The sequence below is a fragment of the Nipponia nippon genome, unplaced genomic scaffold (assembly GCF_047370975.1).
Source record: "Nipponia nippon isolate SJK-2023a ecotype South Korea unplaced genomic scaffold, ASM4737097v1 scaffold_9, whole genome shotgun sequence".
Classification (NCBI taxonomy): domain Eukaryota; kingdom Metazoa; phylum Chordata; class Aves; order Pelecaniformes; family Threskiornithidae; genus Nipponia; species Nipponia nippon.
In genome coordinates, this window is record NW_028262413.1 from 29,505,559 (window position 1) to 29,523,822 (window position 18,264).

The 18,264-nt window shown below is 40.0% G+C and overlaps 1 protein-coding gene across 10 annotated transcripts in view; it reads left to right on the forward strand.

Moving 5' to 3' along the window:
• DAPK2 (death associated protein kinase 2) overlaps nt 1-17,869 on the forward strand; it is a 63,871-nt gene extending 46,002 nt beyond the window's left edge. For 3 of the 10 annotated variants that reach the window (XR_015701219.1, XR_015701224.1, XR_015701225.1), the window contains 7 exons: nt 231-360; nt 1,516-1,564; nt 2,250-2,276; nt 6,017-6,169; nt 7,571-7,616; nt 8,505-14,432; nt 14,971-15,037. Coding sequence is in view for 3 of the 10 variants with exons in the window: in XM_009469676.2 (XP_009467951.2) it covers nt 231-360; nt 1,516-1,564; nt 2,250-2,276; nt 6,017-6,169; nt 7,571-7,616; nt 8,505-9,140 (1,041 nt within the window). In the remaining 7 variants the exon portion in view is untranslated. Of the gene's footprint in view, nt 1-230; nt 361-1,515; nt 1,565-2,249; nt 2,277-6,016; nt 6,170-7,570; nt 7,617-8,504; nt 14,491-14,970 lie in introns of those variants that run through there. The other 7 variants (XR_015701223.1, XM_009469677.2, XR_015701221.1 and 4 more) reach the window with 7 other exon arrangements.
• The last annotated feature ends 395 nt before the right edge of the window (nt 17,870-18,264 follow it).

Here is an 18,264-nt window from a genome sequence, read left to right on the forward strand (position 1 = left end):
ACTCTTATTAGATTTGCTTTGCTTTTATGAAGTTCTGGTCCATTCAATGATGTCAAATTTCAGTTGTCATCCCTTTCTCAAAAGAATGAATTGTAAATGTTCAGGCACAGGTATGGGTTTTTTGTTCTACAGTGTTGTATATGTGAAGAAAAAAAAGCACTTGAGAACTCTGTTACTTGCTCAAGATATTAATATTCTAATAACAAAGATCTATCTCTTGTTATTTTTAGCCTGAAAACATTATGCTTCTAGACAAGAATATCCCTATTCCACACATCAAACTCATTGACTTCGGCCTGGCTCACAAAATAGAAGATGGAGTTGAATTTAAAAATATTTTTGGAACTCCAGAATTTGTAGGTGAGCAAGTGACCCGTTCTTTGTCTTGTGTTGCAAATTCCATGAGAAAGTTGAGACGTCTTTTCAAAGTTAAGAAGTGAGGGACAGAGGTAGTTTCAGTCTCATTTGTATCAAGGTGACCTAAATCTAGAGGTTTACTTTGTTCTTCTGGAATAGCCGAAAGGTGCTTTCTATAAACCAGATGTGCTTCTCCTGTGAGAGTAAGTTGCTGCCAAATAAATATTTAGAGACGTAAATTCAGGATTGAGATTGTGAAACCCTGGAAACACAAATTATAATTTTTTACTTGTTGCCTGGGGCAGGTAAGCTCTCTGCGTTGTACAAGGGTACACAATTATGTGGGTATCTCTTATCATTGCTTTCTAGATAAAACCGCCTCACACTGTACACGTGTTGAGTACAAAACCTTCACCTCCCCTTACATTTTTCCACCTGATCCTCTTTTTGTTGCTCACTCATGATAATTCTAATCTGTCTTGCTTGGATTTTACGTTAATCCTACTCCTTTCCACTAGTTTCAATTAGAGGTTTTGGCATTGGTTTTGGGGGTTGGGGGATGGGGAGAGAATTGTAATTCATATTCCAGTTAAACACAACTGTTATAGACACCTTTTTTCATCTCATTACCTCACCTTGGTCTTTTCTATTGCATGCAGTCTTATATGGGGATGTTTTCCAACAAGAAGATGTTTCTTATAAAGATAATAGGGTTTGACATGGATAGCAATGTAGTCTGGCAGGTAATTTCAGTCTCTTGCCTGAGGGCTTTTTCTGACTGGCTGTTAGAAACTAGCTTTAATGGCACCAGTTAAAAACAAAACAAAAGCTCAGATTCTTAAGGGTAACAGTAGCCTTGGAAGGTGAAATAATTTGTTATTTGTTATGATTTGCACTGTAATTAGTACATAATATTTGCTTCACCCTTATTCACAAGTTGCATTATGCTCCAAGTTACTCTACATAATCTCTTCTGGACACCTGTGAACTTGAATTTCTATCAGGGCTGTAAAACTATAAACAGTGCATCCTATAACTGCCTTTCCTTTTCCCACCCCCCCCTTTCTCCTTCTTGGTAATTCTTGACCTGCTACTCAATTCAGCCTGGTAAAAATGTGTTACCTCAGTTGCTGATGTTTGATTAAATTTTTCTTACAGCTCCAGAAATAGTAAACTATGAACCGCTTGGACTAGCAGCAGATATGTGGTAAGTTTTTAACATTTTTTTTTTCCAGGTTGCTCTACTATTACTTTTTCCCAATTTGCTCTGAATAGAATCCATGCTACTGGAACAAATTAAAACCAAAACAAACCAAAAGACTTAAGTGCAGTTAATAACTCTGTGTTCTGTCTTTCCATTTTTATGTATTCTTTTTAATTAAAAGATAAGCATTTAATTTCTGCAAAATTACCATGAAAAACTTTAATGATGGCAGTTACAGAGTTAGCAGTTTGCCACTGTCCACTGCAGAGGAGCACTCTTAAAAGAAAACATGTTCCTGCAGTGCTTGTGACACCTTTATTTATAAGAGCACTGCATGCAGAGGAGACCTGCGTACTAATCTGATCTGCTGAGAAGGCAGGCAAAAGAGGTCACCCCAGATAAAACATCCTTGCTTCTATTTCTTTGTATGTCTGATGTGTACTGTAGTAAATATCTGCCCGAGTAGAAATACATAAAGAGACTTCAAATATCCACATTACTTGAAGTTATATGTAAAATTCACGTTTTCCCTGGAACACCATTCTTTAAAAGAGATATTAGCAGTTATCTAAAGCCATGATGGCTCTCCTGCCTGTATAGCAGCTACTATTGACTTTTTCATATTGTGTACATTAAGAAGAATACAGGTCATGTACAACTCCTGCAATTAATCTCCTTTGTTTTTTAGGAGCATAGGAGTCATCACCTACATACTGTGAGTACAATAGTTTCACTCCTGTAGAAGTGTTCCTAAAGCTCTATTGCACTAGTACAAAACAGCTCTTCCCTTTAGTCGTTTAAGAAAGGAGCTGCACACATGGGGTGGGCAGTGGTTTGTCTAACAGGCAAATATTATCATGCAGCCTTTTTAAGTTTGAAATAAGGGGTAAAAGAAGAGGGGCATTCTGAGCAGATGAAGAGCAAATGTCTCTAGCATCGCTGGGCATTTCTGCTTCTTATGGGACCTCATCAGCTCCAAATGGTAAAGGATGGAAAAGCTCGAGTGTATTGGTTGCTCATAGAATGACTATGAGCTACCAGTGTGTGGAGAGAATAGAAACAGAAAGTGTAATAGTACCATTTACAAGGTGAGTTATTTCAGGTGAAAACAGAGAAGATTTAATTTGCTTGTAAAGGCAGCAGTCTAGATTACTGTGCATAAATATGATCACCCATATTCAAAAAGATTAATTTAAGCTGGGATCAGAGCAGAGAAGTTGACCCTGGGAACTAAGAATTCTTCTTAAAGGAGAAAAAAGGGCTTGTTAAAGCTAGTAAAGCAAAGGCTGGTTGGTAATATAATTGCAGTCAGTAAGCACAAGGGGAAAAAAGACACTTTTTAGAAGAAAAGTGTGTCAACTGGTGATGAATAAACAAAACTGGGAAATTATGACAAGCTCAAACTCTCAAAGAAATGAGGTTCCGTGGGCATACTGGGGACAAGCAGTCGGGAGATTTTTAAGACGGAGCTTGACAATTTGTGAAACTGCTTGTGTGACAATGGATGCATGCAATGGAGGGACAGCACTCATTGCTTCAAGAATTCTTTCCTCTGGTTTGATATGAGAATTACAGAAGTGGTCAGAGATCCTTGGACCTAACTGCTTCCATTGAAATCAAGCTCCTGTGACTGCTGGGGCACAGTGCATGGTGGATAGTGTATGCTTGGAAATGTCTCACCCTAACATTCCTACCCTGGGCTTCTGCTGTTCCTTATGACACTTCAGAGGATTAACTTGCTGCCAAACTTAAAGAAGGTGCACTGTAGTGTTAGAGGGATTTGCACAGCACAGCTCAGGGCTCAGTACAAGTATGAAGGCTTGAAGGGGAGGGTTTGTCTTTTCAGTGTGGAAAATAAATGTTGTGGAATTAAATCCACTCTTGGGCTATACCCAAGGCTTAGACCCCAAAAGCTGTAAAAGAGCTATGGTCTGAGAAATCAGATTCAGTGCAACAAATGCCCTTCTGTCCTGTGGTGCAGAAAAAGGTAGGGATACTGGTTGAGCCCAAACTCAGGTAAAGGAGTCTAAAATGTTGTCCAGATCCTTGCTTTTTTTTAGCACTCTGGTCTTCAGTGACACGTGTACTTGACAGGACATTAAACTTTGTAAATTGCCATTTATGTGTGTTCATAAATGATGAGAGGAAAAGTTAGGAGTTGAAGATAAACAGGTGGGAATACTTACCATGTGATTACAGTGATGCATAGACAGCGAGGTGCTCTCGAGGTTTTTCTGTTGCATTAAGAGTTCTGTCCTGGGGGCAGAATAATGAAGCCAGTTTCTGTACTGTATCCAGTGTAGGAGATCTGTTTTACCTGGTTGGCTTGTAATGATTGCCATAGGAATTAAGGTTGAAAATTGTCTCCCTACAAATGATCAGAAAAAAAGAGCATGCTTTTTACGATAGGAGTGGTCAGCTGGTGTGATATTCTATGTACTAGAAATTTGTATGCCTTTAACTAGTATTGCCTGTTAATTTTAAAGCCTTTTTGTTCTGAAGAATTCTGAATAAGTGGGGTGTGTTTAATGATACCACCTGCTTAAGCAAACAGGGCAGCAATCAAATGGATGCCATCATCAGATGTAGAGATCAAAATGCCTACAGGTCCTTAATTCAGTAAGCAGTGGAGTGATTCACTGGGTTGTAAGAGCGAAGCAAAGGTCTGCTGTTAGATGTTTACAGGCACTGAGTCAGGATATGACAAAAGTCATTTGCATTAGGTGTTAGGATTTGAGAATCCTCCCATTTCACAGACCTCAAAACTGAGTCCCAAAGAGGAAAAAAAAAATGCAGAGGAGAATAGAGCACTGTTGGCTTTGGCTTCCGGTGAAGGGCCAGAAGGTAGAATTACAGCTGCTTCATGGCACAGTTTTGGGAAAAGGAAAAGAAACCCAGGCTTTAGGGCAGGTTTCCAAGCTTTAGTTTTGGAACAATGCCCGTGGTCTGTGGTGAGGTGCCTGCTTCTGTTAGCCTTCTTTGTGGCTAACAGAAGTGGAACAAAAGCTTAAGAAGAGGGAGTATGTAAAACCTGTTAAGAAGTGAGATTGACTGTGGCTTATGGGGTGAAATTTACTGCATCAAAGACAACTGGAGGACCTCACTCATGCTGCCTTGCTGTGTCAGCTGCTTTGGTGTCATTGTGTTATTGTAGAGGGAGAGGAAACGCTTTATGCACTCAAATGTGTATTCTGTGGATAAAACCACATGTGGTATTTGGGGACTGGGCTGAATGGCCCAGGTGGTCCCATCTAACTTTTTGCTTACCCCTGAATTCCCAGTCAACATGGTAGTGGCAAGACAGACAGGGTAAAAGGTTTATTGAGCGGGATCATGTAAGCAAGGAATTTAGTATTCAAAACCTCCATTTAGATCCCAGGAGCTTGCTGCAGTCCTGTTCTGAGCCTGCTGCATCCTGAAACTATGCTATGAAAGCTAGATATAATAGATAAGCATAGTAATCGCACAGAATATTTTAAAAAAGGGATGAGATCAATTTCCTTGGTATAAATAACATTTCCCGTAAACCAGACTTTTGCAAGTCAGCATCTGTGTGGATTGGAGAGGGAGGAAGGGGAGGGGAAGGAAGGCAGGGCAGGAGGAGCCTGCACTAAATCTGTTCTGACACCTGAGTTTTATGGAGCAGAGGTAAATGGTCATCAAAGATGAAGGTCATCAGTCACAGTTGAGAGAGAGGCAAAGCAGGATGAAAGCTTTTTCTGTCTAAGTAAAGATTGTTGAATAACATTTTATTATGATGATGTCTCCATTATATCCTTGCAGTTGGAGCAGAGTGCCAACAGAATTAAATTTTGCATTGTTCAGAAGCAGTTGAATTTTATTGCAGCTGAAGTCCTTTTGTTTGTGGATTCATTTTAATGAGCAGCGTGGCCCTACCTCTCCGGCACAGTTGGCCCCTAGGCAAGGCCAGGCACCTGACTGCCGATCACATATGGTGTTTTGGTTCCAGCTGAGAAAGGTCTCTTGGCTGAACCCACTGTGCAGGGAACTTGTCAGTAGCTTTGCGGAAAGAAAAGCAGTAGGGGCAGGGCTTTTCCTACCCGAAGAATATCTATAGAAACACTATCTGCTTGATGGCGATAGAAGCTTCTGCCTGGTAGTGTTTGTGGGTTCACAGAGATAGAGACTCTCTTCAGCTGAAGATTTTTCTAGTTTGATTAGCAATGACTTCAATGAGACACTTAGGAAAGGAGAATCTGTGCATTTCTATCTGTGTGCACATATTAGTGCTGCACAAGAGACTTTCAAGATGAGTCTGACTCATAACCACAGGTGTAGTGAGCCAAAGCTGGACCTGTTATTTCCCATGTGGCATGGCTGCTACAACATGAGATCCACAAATGTCCTAAGAGTATATTACACAGTTACTGTAATTTCATTAGGGGACCTCTGCTGTTTATTTTTCCAATTGATTCTTCTTTCTGGTTTATCTAGGCTTAGTGGTGCATCACCTTTCCTTGGAGAAACTAAACAAGAAACGCTTGCCAACATCACAGCTGTGAATTATGAATTTGATGAAGAATTTTTCAGCAATACCAGTGACCTGGCAAAAGATTTTATTCAGAAACTCCTGGTGAAAGATACACGGTAAGTAAAAATTGAGGAAGATCCATTTGTCTCTAAGATAAACTGGTGAAATGTAGCCTGACGAGTAATCTGCAAAGCTTTCCCTGCAGTGTGTATTGCCATTCAAGAGCCAGACAGGAGGCAAAGTTCTGCTGCTGTGCTCCTAGTTAATCACTGCACCCAGAAGCCCTAACAAAAGGAACCAAAATCTCCTCAGTTAAATTTCACTTTCAAGACTGAATTCTCACTTAAGTGAAGATGGTACAGCAAGGTGCAGGTGAAGGGCTGAAAATGGTGTGCAAAATCTCTAGTTCTGGGTAACTACCACGCCAATATTTCTGTCTATTATGAACTACTTGCAAGGAGGAGATGTGATCCCAGAATATGCTCCCAGTGGTGCAAGGGCAGAAAAATCTTCACATGTGCTTCTAGTGGAATTGTCCCTTAAGTCTCTCTGCATCTGTGACAATCACCTAGAATTTGCGTGACAGCTCTGCAGATCTTTATTCCTAGTGCATTGGAACCACAGACTTTTTTTTCCCTTTTCTTGCTTTTAGTAGCGTGCACACAGAAGGAGCATCCCCTTCCCCATAACACTATTTGTCCTGGAGGAAAGTCAGGCTATTGCAGTTCTTTCTAATGGCTTCATTAGGGGAGAAAATAGGTATTAGAGAGCAAGAGGCAAGGTGTTCGGTCAAGATTTCTGCAAATCCCCAGGCCTTAGAATAGGTTAGAGTAGGTGGGGTTTGACGAGAGGTTTGCACAGGTCTAGCAACCTCTTTTTAAGAAAGGACAAGTCAGTGATACAGATATTTGTCCCATGTACAGAGGTAGTCCCTGTGCAATGCTGTGTTTCTACCTTTGATTCTCAGTGCTCTTAATGTGCTGTTCACCAAGCTGCCACAATGCAGAAAGAAGTTAGGATTGATCAGGTTTGATTAGGTTTGAAGTATTCCTCTCGGAAATGTTGCTTTCAGGAAGTGGCAGCTCCTGCAGTGATGTAATATTGTGTTCCAAAGGACAGTTTTGATATAATTCATGTTGTATACCTTGATTCAGACACAGTCGTATTAAAGGTGTATAAAAAGGATTTTTTTTTTTTTAAGCATGTAGGATGAACAAAACAAAGTAATGTTTTATCGCTTTTTATGGAAGGGTACACAAAAATACAGGTACATTTTGATCAAGTAAGAATTCAAATTCTGTGGAGGGAGGTCAGCTCCTTACTGAAACAGAACAGGTACTAAACTACACATAAGCAGTATGCCTCGTGGAGAAACAAAACCCTGAAATTTGCAAGTTAGTCATGGCATTATCTTGATAAATGTTTCATATGAAGCCTAGGAGAAGTGTGGGTCAATGGACTTGTGTACAAGGTATTTCTTATTCAAGTCTGTGGGGTTTTTTTGTGTTGTTTTTTAGGAAACGGCTTACAATTCAGGAAGCTCTGTCTCATCCATGGATAACGGTAAGACTGAATAAAGAGACAGATCTTGCTTTTTACTATGAGCAAAGCAGAGATAATATTCTCGCTCTTATTGATGTGTTAAATGGAAAACTGTCCTCTAAGTACTTAGAGACCCTAGGTGTCTTGAAGAAATGCACTGGAAAGAAATTGGTTGGGTCTGACTAAATCCTTGGATTTCTGCAAATGACTTCTTTTATTATCATAACTTTCAAAAAGAGGGGGACAAAGCTTTGATGTTTGCGCTTACAGTATCCTACATTAGACTGTGCTTTGCGTTTTTCCCTGTTTGCATGCAAATATCTACACCTTGGGTTTAGTGCTTTCTTGAGTTGAGAGTTGACTGCAGCCAATGTGGAAAATATAATTTCTCTGAAGATATAACTGCTGTACCAAGTGTGTTGATTTGTGTGTCTCTATATATTTTTTTCATCATAAACATTGCTTGCTTTTGTGGATAAGTCTCTTATTGAAAATACATTTAGCTAATCTCAGCATGACTAATGAGGATGTTTGAAATTCAGTTTTTGCTCTGCATTGCACAAAACATTAACTGGAGTGTTTTCAGGATTGTTGTTTTTCCTCTTACAAATATTGATAGCTTCGAGACTGTTAACTGCTAAAAATTAACATGAAAATAAATAGCAGTCCTGTTATTTACACTTTTCACACTGGAATGAATGCACATCACTTGTCACATTCATTTTTGCGTTTGTGTGTTTTGTTTTTTTTTTTCCTTTTAATCAAATGCATGAAGGAAAATCTGTGGGAGCAAAAAGTCTCCCAGCTTTGTGGAAGTTCGGGCTGCATCCTTTGTGTAGAGTTTTTGAATTACTGCACTGTCTTGTAAACGCTCAGTAATATTGGTTCCTCTGTCTGACGACTCACCAGCTGAAAGAAGAAACAAAAGTCCAAGAAAACAAGAAGGTTGAGAACACACAGCTGAAGACAAAACGCCTGAGAGAGTACACCATAAAGTGCCATTCGAGTATGCCTCCCAATAATACCTACATCAACTTTGAGCGCTTTGCCCGAGTGGTAGAAGACATTTCACTCATGGAACGGGGTTTCAGCACTTTGGCTGCATCCCACGATTCCTTGCAGGAGGACATTGATGCTCTGGTTTCCATTTATAATGAGAAAGAAGCTTGGTATAAAGAAGAGAATGAAAGTGTGAGGCACAAGCTGTCTCAGCTGAAGTATGAATGCCGTAAAATTGAATCCCTGAAAAGACATCTACAAGATGATATCAAGACTGTAGGCACTAGTCTTACAGGCATAACCGGGAAATATTCTGATCTGCAGAGTCAGTATGAATCTCTCAGTCAAGAACTTTCTGAGGAACTCAAGTGGATACAGGATTTAATGAGTAGCTTTCAACTGGAAAATGAAGCCTGTGTGAATGGAAACTTTGACTCTGTTTTCAACAAAGATATTAATGAATCACTAATGGATCTGTTAAATAGATCTCGCTGTGAAGAATTCCTTGCAGGGTTGAATCTTGATGTAGCAGAATCAAATCAGTAATGTTTTAAATCAGGTCAGGTGCAGGGTTCGCTGCCTGTTTCAATGTACAGCAGTTTAAAAATCTTTCAGTGCATAGATTCTACAGAAAAACATCACCTGGAACTAAAATAGAAATTCTGTTGTGTTGCATGAGATCCTGACCAAAACCATAAACTCCCAGTGGTTTGTAGTGTTCAAGTTTTTTTCCCATGTTCAGTGTCTGAACTTACAGGAACTAGATTATCACAGTGGTACAGACACATCTAACCCTATAGCCTTTTGCATTGCCTATATCATACTTCATCATGTATTACAGTTCCTGAAGATTACTAAGTAATTAACTTGGAATAAAGAGTAGGTCAGTCTGTACTTACTAGCTGGGTGCCTGATAAAAGTCTTATGATAGCGTCTTTGGTTGGATGAAGGAAACAGTCGTGTAGACCTGCTGCATGCAGGCAGTTCTATAGACCATGTGAGAGAAATATTTGCAAAGGTTAAATCTGTCCTGTAAACCAAAGTAAACGATGTAGTAATTTAACATTTAGCTAGTACTGTGGAAATTCTCTGTGAAATGGCTGCTGATGAAGAAAAGTCAAGATTATTTTTTAGGCCAGTTATGCAGGGTGAAATCTTTTACCATCAAAGGTGTTAGCTGTCGATTAATCCTTTAGTTTAAAATTCAGCTAGGTTTCCTATCCTATACCAAAGAAATCCTATTCAGAAGACACAATTGGGAGCTTGTAATGAACTGATCAAGTAACTGTGTATGTAATTTTACAGTGCAAATACTAATTTGTGAGTGATAAGTGATAACATAGACCTCTGGTTTGCTTTCTACAGTAAAGAAGATGACAAAGCTACAACTAATTTAATCTATGGTGTGGGATTTGAGACTAGTGTTCTTGCTGTGAAGATTTTTTTCTTAAGTTTTAGAAAGTAAAAGAAAAGTCGGCCCAAACTTGAATCATGCCCTGCTGTCTTGTATTTCAAAGAAGTCATTTGATTATACTGTATTAATATGCACAGATTTACCCATCTCGGTTTTTGAACACAATAAATAGTTATTTATGTAGAAGGCAATTGTTCCTTGATGGTGTAGTTAGTGACTGAAAAAGAGGTGTCAGGCTTCTGTGTACTGAAGAGAGTTGGCAGCCTAGGTTCTGCAGCTAGTTTACAGCCTCTTTGCTTAGCTGTATGAATTTGCTGCAAGGTGACTGTTACGCAGCCACAAGAATCAGTGAGATAGTAGCCAGGCATCCCTGCATCACTGCTCAAGTCCATCTAGAGTGGATCTTTTTATATATATTAGAGTATGTCTTTCACTGCCCAGCCTCTCTCCTCCTTTTCCAGAGAAGTTAATGACCTAACTAAATTGAACCGTTGCTGTTCATAACATTATTAAGAATAATGTTTCCTACTTTGAGATAAAAAGATAAAAGCCTACTTTCATCCAATTTGTGTAGATTACAGTGGACCTATCACTGCCATGTCCTCATAAAGACATGCAGAGGCTGGTGAAAATTCAGAGTTCTGAAAACAGTTATTCAGTAGGGGTATTGTTACTTCTGTTGTTGTACTCGGTGGAGGATGGAAACTGGATGTGTTCTCTGTGGCATCTTTCTTTGCACAAGATGTAAAATTTTCAAAAGCTTCAAAGTAGTGTAGATAGCCAGGAGATGTCCCTAGCAAGCTGGTGTTGATGGTTGGGGAGAATTGGGCTCCACTGTGACAAACAGGCTTGAGAATTTTACTTATGTCCATTTTTTATTCTCTCAGAATGCTTCAGTCATTACTTCTGCAGGTTCCTTTGAGCTGGAAGACGCACGAGATACTGTCCAGGGGAACTGGAACACAGGATTTTTTATGAGGGAGAGAGTTTTAATTCTTAAAAAGTAACTTAAAGCTTAGTGAGAGTTAATACCTGCAGAAAAGACGCTCAAGAAAGAGTCTGCCTTTCTTCAGCCATAATCTCATATTCTCTGTTCATGTAGATTTTCTTTATGAACAAATGCACTGGCACCATGAGAAGGAACATTAAATGAGGCCACTCTGTTCCTGAGCGTGTTTGGGTGAGGTTAATATTGTTGTGGCTCAGTCCTTGAGTTTAGTGCTTTCTGAGCTGAAGGAGGTCACTGACATACTGCTTTTGAGAAAATATTCTGATGATTGAGAAAATGACAAGGTCACTGGTTTGCAGGCTACTTAGAAATTGAGAGGCAGTTATTAAGAGTCTGGAATACTGTAAAGTGAGCTATCTTGATTCAGAGATGGTTCTACTGCCAAAAGGGCACTCAGAAATTTTTCTTGATGATTGTACAGCTGGCATTTAGCCAGTGACATTTTTTTCCACTTCAAAATGATTTCTACTCAGTGTTTTGTTGCACCATGCTAGCCATTTGTAGCATGAGGAAATGATACTTAATTCTTAAATGTCCCAGTTCTGTTGTATGCAAATGGTGTGTACATCTAAATGAGAAAGAGGCCTAGCTGATAGCTCCTTGAATTACTGCTGAGATACCTGCACAAATGCTATACCTGTAGCATTTGATGAGAAAAGTGAATTTGTTGTCTCATAAACATTATCAATTGTTTTGCCAAAAAAAAGTGTTTAAATCCTCACTGATGTGTTTTCCGCTCTCCTTTGGGACTCTTCCTTCTTCAAGTGTCTGGCTTGGTTGCATTCCAGTCCAGTTCAGTATAAATATTTCTGGGTTATCCATCTCCTACATATGCAGATCAGAACTGCTGGAATTGTTGTCATTTCATAAACTCTATAATCTTTAAAGGGTTGATTCCTGCCCTTTGTCTTTTCACTTTTACCAGGTCTGATTTTGAACTTTTTTTCCCCTCAATCTGTCAGATACAGTTTTCTGGTCTATGCAAATTTTGATGTGGTTTTGGAGTTGAAAGGTGCTTCATTTTCAGAAGGACTGTATCAGGGTTTGCAGAACATCTGTTCCTTAACACAAGATTGGCATCCAAAAATTTTAGGCACATGTCTGAATTCTGATATTTTTTTTTTTCTTCCTATTTTTCCATAGTCAGGTGTTGCAATTCTTTCCTCATATGTTTATTTCCAGGGTATCAATGTCCTGTGCTGTCATACTCTGGGTATGGTTAAAGGACAAAGCCTGAGTTTTTTTCCAATATGCTGTAGCATGTATCCTCATCACTAATACTAAATGACAGCTAACTTTTTCCCATTTTATTATGGTGATGACAGCAAGACATACTGGAGTGAGTTTGATGGAATGCTGTGAAAATGATTAAGGGATTGGAGTGTCTGTCAAAGGGGGAGAGGCCGAGAGAGCTGGGATTGTTTAGTGTCAAAAAGAGAAGGGGGCGATCTTCTCAATCTGTATAAATATGTGGTGGAACAGAGTAAAGAAAACAGAGCCAGGCTCTCCTCAGTGGTATCCAGTGACAGAACAAGAGGCAATGGGCACAAATTGAAATTAAGAAATTCCATTTAAACATGAAAAAAAGCAAACAAACTTGTTTACTAAAGGAGCAGTCCGACACGGGAACATGTTGCCCAGACGGGCTGTGGAGTCTCCATCCTTTGAAACCCAAGTGGGACGTGGTCCTGGGCAAGCTGCACTAGCTGACCCTGCCCTGAGCAGGGGTTGGACTAGATGATCTCCAGAGGCCCCTTCCAAACTCAACTGTTCTGTGATTCCTGGTGAGTCCAGTGTTGACCAAAGCTGGTCGTGGATTTAGTTTTCTTGGGCCACCTTCTAATTTTACTTGGGATCTGTCAGTCTCAGGCTAATTGCAGAAGATTACTCATAGTGGCAGGTTACCTGAGCCTTCCTGAGATTTTGATAAGCAGACAGAGTTATATTGACCAGCTTTGTGAGGCACAGGAGGAGGGCTACTCTCTGGTACCAGTTTAATATTTGGGTTGTAGAGTACAGCTAGCGCTCTCTGAAGTTATTCCATATTTCACATTCACGTGAATTTACATGTTCTTCATCTTCAGATCTGGAATGACTGCCTCAGACTTACCTATGATGTTTAAATCAGCCTGGTAAAAGAAAAATCTGTAAAAGCACAATTCAGAAAAGATGTGCTAGAATAAAATGAAAAGCCACATGCTGGAAGTTAGGAAAGGACCCTAATGTATCTTTGGTTTAAAAATATCCTTGTAAAGGGCAAAATGTGCAAGCTTCTATCTGAAAATTTAGAAGGTATCACGGGACCTAACAGTGTGATGATGCTGTGTTTAATCCTACTCTGTCACGATTTCTAGAAAGCACGTGCAAAACCCCTGAGCAGCAGTGTGCTGCAGTGCTGTTGATGCGCTGACAACAGCTCCATCTCCTTTCTGTCAGGCGTCTGTGGAACCTTTTCATTTCTCTCCCAATGCCTTCAGAAAGAGAGACGTGAATGAAGGCCAGCTGATATGAGCTCAATCCAGAGAAAATGGAGATGGTGCAAGTGTGCACTGAGAAGCACCTTAGCAACTTTACAAAGTGAAAGCATTGCCTTAGCACCCTCTGGCATCCCATTAGTTATCTCTCTTTTTTGTTTGGCTGTCTTTCATCCTGTCCTTTGGCTAGAAAAGCTGTTCCCAGACTTTTTGTTTGGTTTTTATGTGGATCATTATGAAGCAGAAGGCAGAAGTGGAGGCTGGAGCAAAGTCTGTGCCGTGTGATACACCTTTTGTGCCAGGTTGAGTGGCTAGAAAGGGGCAGCAGTGGAACATCTCCAAACAATGTTGTGCACAGGGCCAAGCGTGACCACTGACTGTACACGAGATTTAGGATTTTGTTTGAAATCAAAGGGGTCCTGTCCAGGCACAGGGTGGACTAGATTTAATTATTTTTCTTCTGCTTTTACCTGTGTGAATCCACAGCTTCCCCAGCCCCCATTCTTTTCAGCCAGCTCCAGAGCATGTGAAGAATCTTTTGTATTTCGTGCACCAAAGGGAGCCAAGCAATAAATTTGCTCTCTTATCTTCCAGCCAGTGGACAAGCGACAGGCTTTGGTTCGGCAAGCATCTGTTGTTAACATGGAAAACTTCAAAAGGCAATATGCTAGAAGGCGATGGAAGGTATGACAGCGAGCCTTTAATCCTTCTCATGTCAGGCTTCCCAAGCCTGATGGAAGCAGAGGGCAAGATAGAGCTTGAATGTAAAATTGTAATATGCAGTAGATAAATGAAATGTGTTTGGATGTGTCTGCCCTACATATGTGTGGTCAAATTCTTATTCTCCCCTCTCTCCGTAGCTTTCTTACCGTATTGTCTCATTATGCAACCACTTATCTCGTTCGCTGGTGAAAAAGGTCCTAATACAGGATGAAAGTTTGGTAGGTACATTTCTTAAAGGGGAGGAAGAGAAGAACCAATTTTACTGTGCAGTGATTTTTGCTGTCCTTATACGGATGCACAGCCCAACAGGATGGCAATGGTTTTGAGTGGGAAACCAGACAGGACTGTGGCATCCCTGTGTGTCTTTAATGCTGCTGTAAGTTGTGTTACTGTGACAGAAATGTTGGGCAGGGATTGCCGGTGACTCTATAAACCTCTTAGGTGCTAGCCACATTTATTCTGTAAAGGAGCAGCATGGAGGCTGCAGATTATGTTTGGATAATGTAGCAGCAACCGTGCTGTCTGACTGAGAAATGAGCGGTCGTGGAGAGTCTGTGCTGCTGCTCTTGTGACCAGCAGTGTGACGGAGGGTGGGGGACCCCTGCAGTGCATGTGCCCTTCTGCAATGAAACTCTGTGAGATTTCTATTAGCTCTCCTTTTCTCAGTAGATGATACGCTAGTAATATTAGAACATCATGTTTAGGAGCATGGTATCTCATTTACGTGACTGAAACATTGTGGCCTTTCTATTTCAGAGAAACTGTGAAAGCGACAGTGAGGATCTTTCACAAAGAAGAGCCACTCATCAGAGGAGAAGCAGCATATCATAATATAACAAGAATTCCATGGGCAGGAGACAGAGGAAACTTTCATCCTTGATGCAAAAAGCAGCTGTGACAGCAGACCTTGACTTCTTGTCTGAATCCTTGGTATGATGCTTCTCACTTCTTAAACTACACCAACAGCTGATGTTATTAAATGCCTTCTGAGCATTTTAGAAAAGTGAGGATCCAGATTTCCAGGCAAATGCCACAGCACAAGCACCGATTGGAGTGCTTTTACATGTTAAGCTTTTCAGTGATACTTCAATCTATTTGTGATATCAGCTGCACTCAGGACGCAGGGTTTCTACTGATACTCTTTTACTGCAGATTAGTTCACATTCCACACAATGATTAAGACTCTCTGCATTATTATTTCAGTCAGGGAAATTGTTATTGAGTCTTAAGGAAATTTTTAAATACAATTTTTATATTTGTTAATAGCTTAAATATTTGATGGCAGATATCTGACAGGTTTTGTCAGCTGTGTGCAGTACTCTGTTATTGCTGTTATTGAAGAGAAAATCATAGTGCCATTACATATCATAACCTTCATTTCATGAACCTAGCAGTAAATAGTTCTGTACTGCAATAAGAATTGTGCTCTGGCCATGGTCTTTGGCTGAAGACTAACACAACTGCCATTGTCAATTTGAGTACAACTGATTCTGGCCACTGAGAGGATGAGAGAAGCCAGGACAATTTTTGGATGAAAAAGAGAAAAAACCTTGTAGTGACTTACGTGCACCCAAATACAACGTTTTTAGAGAATGATGGCAGGATGCTTCACCAAAACAGGGCACTTAAAAACTCAAGGTATATGAAGAAATAGTCTTTATGAGACTTTGTTATTGTTTTAATTTGTTGTCAGCAAATTGAAGATTCATTAACACCTATTTGTATAGGTGCTGTTTACATGTAACCCAAACTGCAAACATCTGTGTTTCATTCAGGGGGTTGTATCCAAAATTGAGGAAGTAAGCACTTTGATATTGATGTAACATCTTTGTGCTAGGAAGTTGCATCATTTTAACTATATTAATTTCTAAGCCAGTATTGTTAAATTGGTACCAAAAAATGTGCGTAGACTAGGTTATTTTTTTTCATTTAATATATTAGTTGTTAGAAGTTCATATTTATTTTGCCATTTAATAAATTAAAAATCAGAAAACAAGCCTACTAGAAACAACTATAGACTGACAGGGAAACTGGTTTTGTTTGGCTTTATCGTTGTCACTTCTAGGCTGAGGTTTTAGAGCTGAAGATGTGAACTGGTGTTGAAAACTAGTATCAGGTTAATTTTGCCTGGCTTCCAGTTTCTAAGAACGAAATAAAAATGAGCTACTTCTATTTGTAGCTTTGTATCCTTGCTTAGGCAGAGACTAAAATGCAGTTGATGAGAGAGTATTTCTGTGAAAGGAAGGAAATGGATGAGAAGCGTGGGGGGAGAGAGGCAGAAAGTAGGATTGGAGGGAAGAAACATAAAATGAAGGGGATGGTGGAGGGGAAAAAGCAATGGAGAGGAATGAGTATGAGAGGGCCATGTAGGGAGCGGAGGTGGACCTGGACTGGGAAGGTTGAAGGAAGTGAAAGAGGATGTAGGTATAGGAATTGTGGAAGCAGGAGAATGAATGTTTCGGCAAATATGGCACTGCATTTTGATACTGTTTATTTAATTTCCTTTTATTTCATGTCTTGTGCTGCCATAACCTGTGACATGTGCCTGGTCAAGTGATAAGGAGCAGTGCATGGGCTTCTCTTCCCATTCAATTAAAAGGTGTATTTCTGAGCTTTCTGTGTAATTTTTGAGGCAGAATCCTCAAAAAGTGCTGTAGTAATATATATATTATAATATATATATTAAGAGGGAGCAGCAATGGGAGAAACTATTGTTTCAGTGTCTGGAGGGCATCTTTTGTAAATAGAACACTAAAAATATGTATTTGGATAAAAAGCTGCCCAGCTTACCTACCAAATTTTGCTTCCTGCTTTCCCTGTCCCATGTGTTACCATTAGTTCATTCCCCGGGCTATGAAAAAACAAACGAGCTCTGAGCTAGTGGTATTTTTCTGAATTCCTGGAGTTTCAAAACACCTTCAGTTTCCAAATTAGAGATTGCGGGATGTGTACATAAATCGCACTTCTGAAAATTAAGCCCTGGTTAAAATAGCTGTTAGGTTGTTGCATCAGAATTGTGCTCTCACAGAGATGAGGTCATTCTTCTTATGCAAAATCCTAGCAACTATTGAGCAAGACGGGATGCAGCAGAAAGGCAGACAGAGGAGTGCAAGGCAGTGTGAAGCCATAAACTCCAGCTTATTAATTCTACATTAATAAAAGATGTAAGGCGGTATTTTAACAAAGACATTACAGACAGCTCATGGTGTTCGGTCTTCAGTCATCTTTTTGCCCAGGTCAGCTAAGGACAGGAGCGTTGGCTTAGTCACAGGAGAGCAGCGAGGCTGGCTGTTCTCTGTGGCACTCAGTCGTTTCATAGCTTCATGTGGCTCCCGAGTAACGTGGCATTCATTGCACAGAAACCACAACCAGCAGCACTCAGGTTGAGCCAAACTATTCCCTGACTGTTCCAGATAGAAGTACGCTGTGAGTGTATAATCTCTTGTTCTCAGGACTAATGTTCATGATTTATTAGGAAGTTTTACTGCGTTTTTCCAAATGTGGTGTTCTCTGTATGTATCACCCTATCTATCCTATTGAGGTGGAAATTCAGCCCTGCTTCAGGGAGGCATAGTCTAATTAAACTGTTTACAGCACTGGAGGACACCTTCCTCAGTGCAGGGGTTAGTTTCATACCATTGGTGGGTTTTGAGGAACAACCTAGAGGTTCCTTTTATTGGGGGGGGGGGGGGAAGCCTGGAAGGGAGGGGGGTGTGGGAGGGAAGATGTAGTACACTTCAATAAAACAATTTGTGTTACAGAATTTACTTTGGTGGGGGAGAAAAATCTATTTTCTGTGTATTTTTTTTGAGCAGTAAGGAACCGGGAGATAAGTGAAGTGATAGTCTGAAAAAAGCAAGTATTTTTATTAAAATAAGACTATTTTTATCGTTATTTTAGTGGTGATGTTTTTAAATCTGTGTGCCTATATATTTATTAAGAGAAATACTGATTTTTATGCACTTGGAAATAGTACAGACTGTCAAAAACAACAAATGTATTTGTTATTGCGATTTGCTAATAAAATTTTGCAAAGCAGGACGAGTGTCT